At 46.2% G+C, this 11,288-nt stretch overlaps 1 protein-coding gene across 1 annotated transcript; it reads right to left on the bottom strand.

Moving 5' to 3' along the window:
* Positions 1-555: 555 nt before the first annotated feature.
* Positions 556-10,792, bottom strand: LOC120023038 (calmin-like). Its single transcript, XM_038966987.1, has 11 exons — positions 10,159-10,792; positions 8,943-9,004; positions 6,750-6,845; positions 6,135-6,218; positions 5,541-5,633; positions 5,211-5,404; positions 4,600-4,793; positions 4,215-4,297; positions 3,334-3,972; positions 1,462-2,925; positions 556-762 (listed from the first exon to the last, which is right to left on the bottom strand). Exons 1-11 carry the CDS (start codon positions 10,790-10,792, stop codon positions 556-558), a joined length of 3,750 nt encoding a protein of 1,249 aa, XP_038822915.1.
* Between the last annotated feature and the right edge of the window lie 496 nt (positions 10,793-11,288).

The following is an 11,288-nucleotide window of genomic DNA, read 5'->3' as shown; positions in this document are numbered from 1 at the left end:
TTTTATGTAAGTTCGTATGTTCAGGTTTGTCTACATTCGTTTTGTTATTTTGTAAGTATTCAAGTGAAGTTCGTGTTTTTCGTCTACACTTAAATAAATTCATTATGTCTAAATACAACGCTGCAGTTTGGTTCAATCCCTGCTCCTCCTCTTCGGATGAAGAGGAGGAGGAACGCCGTTACATATTGTTTGCGCAATGACATGCAGTAAGTAACATACAGTACATTTCCCTCATTAAAGCCAAGAGGAAAAAGACCCGTGAGTATTATTATAAAACATTTCAGAATCAGTCATTGCTTGAATTGCTTGGAGCCTCTACTCATTTCTATGACCAGCCAGAGTACTTTTAAGGCAATTTGCTCTAACAGTCATGTCCTTCACTGCTGTAATTTTGTTGAGTTTCTCAGGCTGTGTCCCAAATTAAACCTACTGTATTTTTATCATAGTGCACTAGTTTTGTGCAGAGCCTTGGTCAAAAGTAGTGCACTATAAGAGGGAATAGGGTGCCATTTGGGACAAAGCCTCTTCTGAACCAGGGGGGCTAAGAATAGCCTCCTACCTCACGGTCTCGTTGCTTTCTCTGGCAGCAGCAGCAGCAGAGCCAGGCCTCTCCTTGTCAGTCATGGTGAGATCACTGCTCTCAGCAGGCCCATGGTGGGTCTCCACCTCCACCACAGCACCGTCTCCCGCCGTCTGCTCACCCAGCATGGAGCACAGTTCCTGGGGGTCTGATCCACCAGAGCCCCCTCTCACCTCAATCTCCTGGTAATGTGGATGGTGTTGGGATAAAGGAGCCTTGTAGAGTAGCATAAACATATCACTAATTCTCTAACACCTAACTACTCTATAAGTCGTTAACTCATTGATCACGTTCTAATGATTGATTCACTGGCCCAAGCGTACAAAATGACTGATAAATATATGAGCTTGGTATGCAGACGGTGTGATCTAGATTCAGAGGGTTTATCACGGCGCAGCGCTCTCTAAATACACCATCTATCTTCCTCTGCTCCTCTGGCCTATCAATCATTCATGGTGGTTCACATCTGGGTCAGAACATACAGCAACAAACACTACATACATTATCAAACTCCCAGAAAAACTAGATGACATGGTAATAACGATAATAAGTGCAGACACAGGGATGCATCCCAAATGGCATCCAGTTCCCTTTATAGTGGACTACTTTTGACCCGGGCCCCATACGTCATAATCTTTCTGCGTCTCGGATGGAAGTAGTTCACCATATAGGGAATCTGAGACAGATTATCACAATGGAATTACATGGAGACAGTGACCTGACCTTCTGTGTATGTGAGAAATGTCACGTCGTTTTGATGTTGCTTGGATCACCATGTACACACACAAGGTCAGGTCACTACACACACACACACACACACACACGCATGCCCAGACACACACACACAGATCTGTCCTTGCCTTCCATAAACACTGGATTACCTTATCCTGCTCCTGTGTGGTTGACACCTCACAGAGTTCCTCTTGATACAGCGTGTTGTGTGTGTGTGAGTCTGTGTGTGTCTCTGGCAGTGGTTCTGGTTCTGAGGACGGTGCTGGTTTTAGAGCTGCCACACTGAAGGTTGAGGGCCAGGTCTCTACTGACTTGCTGAAGGAGGAGGACCACGGCGAGGTCTCCACGTCGTTCTCTGGTTCCTCTACAGGGCCACAATCATCTGTATCCGGGTAGAACAGATCCATTGGCTCCAGAGTGTCGCTCACTGTCATTGGCTCCTCAACGGCCGATCTAGAACTCTCGTCAGCATCACTGTCTGTATAGAACAAGTCCATTGGTTCACTTTCAGACTCCAAAGCACTCCTCCTCTCAGTGTCTGTGTGGGTCATATTCACAGGCTTGGTTTCACTCTGTTCTGTGTCGGCCATTTTGTCCCTTGTCTCTTCAACAGCAGAGGCCTCTGTCTCACTATGACCGCCATCAGTATGATCCCCTGTGTCCTTCTCTGAGTCTCTCTCCTCCTGGCTATGCAGTATAGCCTGGCTCTGGGTGTTTGTGTCAAAGAGAGGAGACTGAGGAACCAGCCCAGTGAGGACCGATCCAGGGTTAGGCTCCACATAGTAGGGGTAGTACACCATGTCAAGGGGTATACTGGAAACTGGCTTGCATTGATGGGGGACCTCCACTACTGTCTCTGTGTTGTCTGTGGTCCCAGACCCATCCACCCAGTCATGTTCCTTTTCTGTGACTCTCTTCTCCTCAGGAGCTACTACATTCACGTCAGCATCTCCAACACAAGAGGCTCTCTCACACTTTCCAGCCCTCTCAACCAAGCCACCTCCAGACCCACACAGGTCTTCATCCCCAGCCTCCGCTTCTATCTCTGGGCTCAGGGTCCATTCCTTACCGGCCTCTGTTAGGAGTGTGGAACTCTGCCCACCATCTGTGCAGGCAGGAGTTGTCCCAGTATGGCTCTGCTCCACCGGGTCCAGACATTGTTCTGAGGGGCCCCCCAGGATGGTCCGACTCTGGTCCATCTCCATATACGGTTGTGGATGCGTTGACTCTGTGACATCATCAACCTGTGTCGTAGTGTTCTCCTGTGACTCTACATGGCCGCTCTGAAAATCTGTTATCTTCTCTTGTGTTTCAGACTCTTCTGTGACCTGCTTGTGCCTTTCCTCTGACCCCTCCAGGGACCACTTCCCATCTCTGTCCCTCTCTGACAGAGAAGTAGTCTGTCTGTGTTCCGTCTCCACTCTGTCAGTCACATCACTTTGACCCTCTGCTTTATCAGAACGTTCCTTAGCTAACTCTTCCTCAGGGTTTCCAGCCTTCCTGGAATCTCTAGATGGTTCCGCTGTTTCCTTCTTGGCACATTCTGTTGTCCTGTCTGTTGTCTCCGGGACACTGTCCCGTTGATTGGGCTCTTCATGCAGGTCGGGGGTCACCTGATGTGTGATGTCAGAGCCCTGCTTTGATTGGCTGATTTTCTCACGTTGTGGAGAACACACAGCTCCTCCTCTCTCACCCTCACACACACTCTCTACCTCACACACACTCTCACCCTCACACACACTCTCCCCCTTCTGGTCGGAGTCAGTTTCCTGAGGCTCGTCAGAGAGCTCTAAAGATGGCCATCCCTGCTCCTTGTTAACGCTGTTACTCTGACCTGTACTTGACCTGTACTTATTATTATTTCCTTCTCTTTGATCAGGCTCCTGCTTGGCTGCCTTGTCCTCACTCAGGTCCAGAATGTAGTTATACTCCTCCTCCTCTTTCTCCCCCCCATCCTCCTCTTTCTCCCCCCCATCCTCCTCTTTCTCTGGGTGTGTTCTGGATCTGTCCTGTGTGCTCACCAACGAGTTTAGAGAGTAGTTTCCCTCGTCAACAAACAGCTCCAGAATCACTTCCTGTTCCTCATCCTGGGGTTTCCCTGTCAGCCCCGTAACTGAGGGCAACGGCTCCTCCAAGTCGGGCGTGACCCCGTGGGGGGTAGAGGGAGGGATGCTCATGTCCCAGGATAGCCCGCTGTCGCATAGCGACCCATCGCTACGGCTCTCCACGAACCTGTCTGGAGTCACTGCCTCGTTTGGATGGCCCTCCCAACAGGAGTCTGGTGAACCGATGACAGAGTCACTGATTGGTGAGTCGCAAGACACAGAGCCGATGACCGAGTCGACGAAGGAGGGCTGCGGGGAGCTGGAGGTGGAGACAGTGAAGACAGGGCTGGGGGTGGACCCAACCGACGAGCCCTCGTTGACCCAGGAGCGCTCCACCGCGACCGGGGAAGTGGGAGACTTGAGCTCCTCGGAGACGGAGGAGATTAAGATTTTGGGCGGGGGCCGGACCCAGTCTCTTCGGACCACGTAGGGCCTCTCTCTGTCCCGGCTCCGGTGGACGCCGTTCCTCAGGTCGTGGGAGGAATCGTTGACACGACAGCTGATTCTGCCTGACGACACACTCCTCTGTATCACATCAGATGCATTTTCCTGGGGCTGAGAGAGCGAGAGAGAACGAGCGAAAGAGGGACAGAGAGGGAGAGAGAGAGAGAGAGAGAGAGAGAGAGAGAGAGAGCAAGAGAGAGAGCAAGAGAGGGACAGAGAGGGAGAGACAGAGAGAGGGAGAGAGACAGAGAGAGACAGAGAGAGAGTCATCTGTAGTTTGTTTATACTACATATCCCTATATGGTGCACTACTTTTGGCCAGACCCTTAGGCACTCTATGCAGCCTCTCTCACCTCCTCCATCCCAGGAAAGTGCTCGAGGAACTGGGACACATAGGTCATGATGGACTGCTCGTCTGGAGGATTGATGGTCATGTCTATGCAAATATTAAAGTGAGAATTATAACAGAAGGACAACAGACTAGTGGAAAATGTACACTGCTTGTCCAGCATAATTGTAGCCCGGATCCAGATCTGCTTGTGCTGTCTTGTCAACTGCTATCTATGACCACTGTCATGTCAAACAGTTTGGCATGACAACAGCCATAGGAGTTGGCTATACAGCACAAACTGATCTGAGACCAGGCTAGTATATTTGCCTGGTCTCAGATCAGGCAATGAATAAATGAATAACGTCTTATTTAATTGAACTGAGTTGGAATTGAATTGAATAGTTTACCCTCTGGATCCAGTAGTCTGGGTATGCCCAGGCTGTAGTGGGCTGTCCTGAAGGCCTCCTCTAGGTTCTCCCTGGCTGTCCTCAGCAGAGCTCTCCTCATGTCCACCAGGCTGGGGTCTATAGACTTAATGACAGCCAGGAAGGCCAGCCCACTGGTCCAGCTCTTCCCAAAGTCCTGCACCGCCACACCGTACCTGACGCACGCACGCACGCACGCACGCACGCAGACAGACAGACAGACAGACAGCCAGCCAGCCAGCCAGCCAGCCAGCCAGCCAGCCAGCCAGACAGACAGACAGACAGACAGACAGACAGACAGACAGACAGACAGACAGACAGACAGACAGACAGACAGACAGACAGACAGACAGACAGACAGACAGACAGACAGACAGACAGACAGACAGGACTCTGCAAGTCAGCAACAACTGACAACACTTAAACGATGTCTGGCAAAACTGCATTGCAATCAAACTTTCAAACTTGTGTGTATGTATATTACTGTATTTACTGTTGCCTGTACTGGTTTTTCAGGCTAATCAAATAAACTATCCAATTTGTGAGATCATCTTATGAATTTGATATATGATTGCTGTCCAATCACCACTCACTTCCTGGTTCGTCTCTGGACCCACTGCAGGAGCGTCTTGATGGGCTTCCCATGATCCCTCATGGCGATGGAGCGCGGTCTCTCGAAGGAGGGCGTGCTGGAGTGGGAGGTGTCGGAGTCTGAGCTGGTGGGGAGCGAGGAGAGGCTAGAGGACGAGGGGAACTGACTCTTAATGTTCCCTGTCAGCTCCTTGATCTGAGAGACAGAGGAGGAGGAGGCCCTTATTTTATGATTTTAATATCTTCTAGAGAGAGAGCGAGAGAGCGAGCAGTGGAAAGACAGAGGTAAGACGAGCAAGAGAAAGAGAAGGAAAGAGAGAGAGAGAGTTTACCTGGAAAAACAGGATGATATTCCAGATGAGTCCAAGAACGATGGAAGAGTTGCCATCGGCAACATCTGCAGCGTCAATACTGACCAGCTTCACCTGTGCAGGTAAACACACCCAGGTAAACAATCCAACCAATCAACAGGAGGTTTAGACAGTTGTGGTATGCTAGTCAGTCCTTTCAGGATTTCGCAATTCTGCAATTGCACATTTTTTGGGAAAATCAACAATTCCCGCATATTATGCGAGGGCCTGCAAATTTTACCTATCACCGCACTGTTTCTGCATAAAAAAAGTAAAATCATCACAATATTATCGCATAAAATTAACCCATCACCGCCGAAACCTTTTAACTCGTCAGCGCATTTTCGCGACAAATTGGACAAAACCATTTCATATTGCCATGCAAAATGTCAGAATTGCCGCAGCAATATCAAGCATTATTGCCCACAAATATCACAAAAAATCTCTGTGAAATCCTGGTGGCTAGTGCCTTAAGCAAGATTTCAAAAATGTACTTGTGATATTCATAGGTGATTGGCTGCGATATTCATAGGTGATTGGCTGCGATATTCATAGGTGATTGGCTGTGATACTCACATTTCTCTCCTCCAGGAAGGTAAGGACCTTAGCGATGTTGTTCAGTCTGAAGATACGATGTGAGGACTGCTTCCATCCATGAAGCTGGTGGAGGACATTAACCATACAATGATCAACAGGTGTGTTCTTAGTTAGCTACGGATAACAAACTCAAACACAATCTTTAACACATGACTTCTCCACATCTAGCATATCCATGGCTTGCCTCACAAATGGCACCCTATTCCCTATATAGTGCACTACTTTTAACCAGGGCCCATAGGGCTTTGGTCAAAAGTAGTGTACTACATAGGTAATAGGGTGCCATTTGTGACACAACCCCAGTCATTACATTTACATTTAAGTCATTTAGCAGACGCTCTTATCCAGAGCGACTTACAAGTACATACATTCATACTTTTTTGTACTGGCCCCCCGTGGGAATCGAACCCACAACCCTGGCGTTGCAAGTGCCATGCTCTACCAACTGAGCCACATTAATTAGCACTACCTCCCTACATAGTGCCCATAGGGAATAGGGTGCAATTTGGAACGCATACACATGAATCAACAAACCACCACTAACATTTGAATACACTGTGGATGGTGTAATATTGTTTAAAAGGGAAATCTCACCAGCTTGCATCCAGACAGTTCCTCAAGCAGAGCCATGAGTATCCTTCCATCCTGGATATCTCTGAACAGGTCATTCACCTCCATCGGAGGAGTGCACTGAGGAGAGGAGAGGAGAGTTCATCTTTCAACAGCCCTGATGATGTAAAAATGTAAACACATTTCAGTCTTCCTTTGATGATGCTCCACAGCTAAATTGAGTTTGTCTGATGTCTGATGTCTGATGGCTGATGTCTGATGGCTGATGTCTAATATATGATGACTGATGTCTGATGTCTAATATATGATGACTGATGTCTGATGGCTGATGTCTGATGGCTGATGTCTAATATATGATGACTGATGTCTGATGGCTGATGTCTAATATATGATGACTGATGTCTGATGGCTGATGTCTAATATATGATGACTGATGGCTGATGTCTGATGGCTGATGTCTGATGTATGATGACTGATGTCTGATGACTGATGTCTGATGACTGATGTCTGATGAGTGATGACTAATGTCTGATTTATGATGACTGATGTCTGACGTCTGATGAATGATGACTGATGTCTGACGTCTGATGAATGATGACTGATGTCTGATGACTGATGTATGATGAGTGATGTCTGATGAGTGATGTCTGATGTCTAATGGCTGATGTCTGATGTATGATGACTGATGTATAATGAGTGATGACTGATGTCTGACGTCTGATGTATAATGAGTGATGACTGATGTCTGACATCTGATTTATGATGACTGATGTCTGACGTCTGATGAATGATGACTGATGTCTGATGACTGATGTATGATGACTGATGTCTGATGAGTGATGTCTGATGTCTGATGGCTGATGTCTGATGTATGATGACTGATGTCTGATGACTGATGTCTGATGACTGATGTCTGATGACTGATGTCTGATGAGTGATGACTAATGTCTGACGTCTGATTTATGATGACTGATGTCTGACGTCTGATGTATAATGAGTGATGACTGATGTCTGACATCTGATTTATGATGACTGATGTCTGACGTCTGATGAATGATGACTGATGTCTGATGACTGATGTATGATGACTGATGTCTGATGAGTGATGACTAATGTCTGACGTCTGATTTATGATGACTGATGTCTGATGACTGATGTCTGATGAGTGATGACTGATGTCTGACGTCTGATTTATGATGACTGATGTCTGACGTCTGATGTATAATGAGTGATGACTGATGTCTGACGTCTGATTTATGATGACTGATGTCTGACGTCTGATGTATGATGACTGATGTCTGATGTATGATGACTGATGTCTGATGAGTGATGACTAATGTCTGACGTCTGATTTATGATGACTGATGTCTGATGAGTGATGACTAATGTCTGACGTCTGATTTATGATGACTGATGTCTGACGTCTGATGTATGATGAGTGATGACTGATGTCTGATTTATGATGACTGATGTCTGACGTCTGATGTATGATGACTGATGTCTGATGACTGATGTATGATGACTGATGTCTGATGTATGATGACTGATGACTGATGTCACCCTATTCCCTTTATAGTGCCCTACTTTTGACCAGAGCCCTATGGGCCCTATATAAGGAAAAGGCTGCCATTTTGAGATGCAGCCACAGTACCACCTGTACAGCATTAGGGGGAAGTAAATCCACTCTATTATAGACAGATAGCATCTACACGTTCTATCAGATTAGCATTTACTGACTAATTAATTTGTTATGTTGTCTCTCTCTGCACTATCAGTTCCTCTGCATCCATCTATCATTTATACGGCAGAGGGAGAGGCAACAACTATTTGTTTGTGTGAGGGATAGACTCAAAGTGTTGTCAGAGAGAAGGCAGGAAAATACAAATGAGCTGCTTCTGACACGTAAAATAACCCTAGGTTCAGGAAATAGTCTGCGTACTCCAGTTTGTGGTGAGATATACTTCATTCTAGGGATTTTGTTGTTGTTGAAAGAGAAATCCCTAAAATGAAGCTGATCTCACCCCAAACCGGAGTACGCAGACTATTTCCTGAACCTAGGGTTATTTTACGTGTAGCAGGGTTGGGGTCAATTCCATTTCAATTCAGTCAATTCAGGAAATTCCAATTCCAATTATTTCTCATAAAGAAGCATTGTAGGAAATTTCAGTTTCAATTGAAATGGAATTGATCCAAATCCTGATCTGTAGACTGACTTACCTTCTCCAAATGCAGATTCATCCATCGTGTGAACGTCCTCTTCTGAACGACTTCTCTTTCAACTGAAACAGAAAAACAACAGAAACACAGAGGAAGAAGTGAACATGGTGGCTGTGGATAAAATATGGGAATAAAGAGAAGAGACTAGCAGCATCAATACTGACGACTCATGTAAGACAACAGCCTCTACTACCAGACTACAGTGCGTCCCAAATGGCACCCAATTCCCTATATAGTGCACTAGTTTCAACAAACCAAAAATTGCCAGCAGCCAATGAAATCATCCTTTTTCATTCTCTAAATACCATTTATGTCATGACAACCTCATTTTCCCTGGCCAGCCACCATGCAATTCTCACATGGGGTGATCTCTTCCTTCCTCTGGTGTGAGTTTGTTGTAAATTAGGCATTTGTTCACACATGTAAGAGCTCCTTCACGACTTCACCGCATTGAGCCAAACATAAGCAGCTGACCCAGAGTACTGCTGGTCCTAATCTCCAAACAAAGTTTCATCCGGATTTTAGACACGGTTCTTTCTGCTGCTATCACTGGACCCTGAGTAGGACTCACTCTAAGCCTCTGCTCCCCCCACACACTCTCTCTACTCTCTCTCACTCTCTCCCTCTCTGTCACAGCTGAGTGCTCAAAGCTGTCGCCAAGCCCCAGACCAGCCCCAGCCCCTGGCCCAAACCAGACAGGCTCTTTGTGTCTTTAAGGTTGCTGGCTGGTTGTTGGCTGGTTTCCGTCTGGTTGCTGGCACTGGGAGAGGTGGAACGCTGGGAAATGGCCCCTTCATTATAAAGACATGCACTATACACACACACACACACACACACACACACACACACACACACACACACACACACACTCAGAGACACAACACACACACTTTCAGACAGAGACATGCAGAAACAGAAGGCGAGGGAGACACATACACACAGTCACACACACACACAGCCACACTGCAGTAAAAGCAGGCTCCTGCTCTTGCTCTGGGAAAGAGAATCAGTCGCAGGCAGGAGGAAAGAACCCCCAGGAGATTACATAAGAAAGCTTAGTAATTAACACTGAGCTCTTCATGTATTTATGTTTGTCGTGTCACACTAAGCGAATAAGACTATTAATCATCATAAACTGATGTTTACATTCTATCAGACTGTTCTATTCTATTGTATCCTCTTTGCTCATAGCCTAAGAACATGATAAGCTCATAGCCTAAGAACATGATGAGCTCATAGCCTAAGAACATGATGAGTTCATAGCCTAAGAACATGTCGAGCTCATAGCCTAAGAACATGATGAGCTCATAGCCTAAGAACATGATGAGCTCATAGCCTAAGAACATGATGAGCTCATAGCCTAAGAACATGTCGAGCTCATAGCCTAAGAACATGATGAGCTCATAGCCTAAGAACATGATGAGCTCATAGCCTAAGAACATGATGAGCTCATAGCCTAAGAACATGATGAGCTCATAGCCTAAGAACATGATGAGCTCATAGCCTAAGAACATGATGAGCTCATAGCCTAAGAACATGATGAGCTCATAGCCTAAGAACATGTTGAGCTCATAGCCTAAGAACATGATGAGCTCATAGCCTAAGAACATGATGAGCTCATAGCCTAAGAACATGATGAGCTCATAGCCTAAGAACATGATGAGCTCATAGCCTAAGAACATGATGAGCTCATAGCCTAAGAACATGATGAGCTCATAGCCTAAGAACATGATGAGCTCATAGCCTAAGAACATGATGAGCTCATAGCCTAAGAACATGTTGAGCTCATAGCCTAAGAACATGATGAGCTCATAGCCTAAGAACATGATGAGCTCATAGCCTAAGAACATGATGAGCTCATAGATAAAGTGCTGTAATTGATACTTGTTTAGTTGCTTGTGTGACACTGTGATACACTGTGTTATTCACAGTAATACACAGTACATTACGTACACCTCCTCTCTGATGAGGGCAGTGATTTGTGTCAATTAGCCACTGTGAGAAAATACCCATGTCATGACAGGCTAGTGAAATAAAACACACTGAAACTTTAATAACCATGGCCATCCATAACTCACTGTTGATCTAATTGTCTAGGTACATGATCCAAATTACTGCTCCGCTCTTGGAATAACATACTCTGGGCCAAAAAGGAAGGTCCTCTGCAGAGAGCCTTACTGTAGCATTTGTGTTTGGCGGTATTATGAAATATTATGTCACGCTGCTTCTGGACCCACTCGGATACCTCAGTCTGTTAGAGTGTGTGTGTGTGTGTGTGTGTGTGTGTGTGTGTGTGTGTGTGTGTGTGTGTGTGTGTGTGTGTGTGTGTGTGTGTGTGTGTGTGTG

The sequence above is a fragment of the Salvelinus namaycush genome, chromosome 28 (assembly GCF_016432855.1).
Source record: "Salvelinus namaycush isolate Seneca chromosome 28, SaNama_1.0, whole genome shotgun sequence".
Taxonomy (NCBI): Eukaryota; Metazoa; Chordata; class Actinopteri; order Salmoniformes; family Salmonidae; genus Salvelinus; species Salvelinus namaycush.
This window is presented reverse-complemented; position numbering and strand designations above follow the sequence as displayed.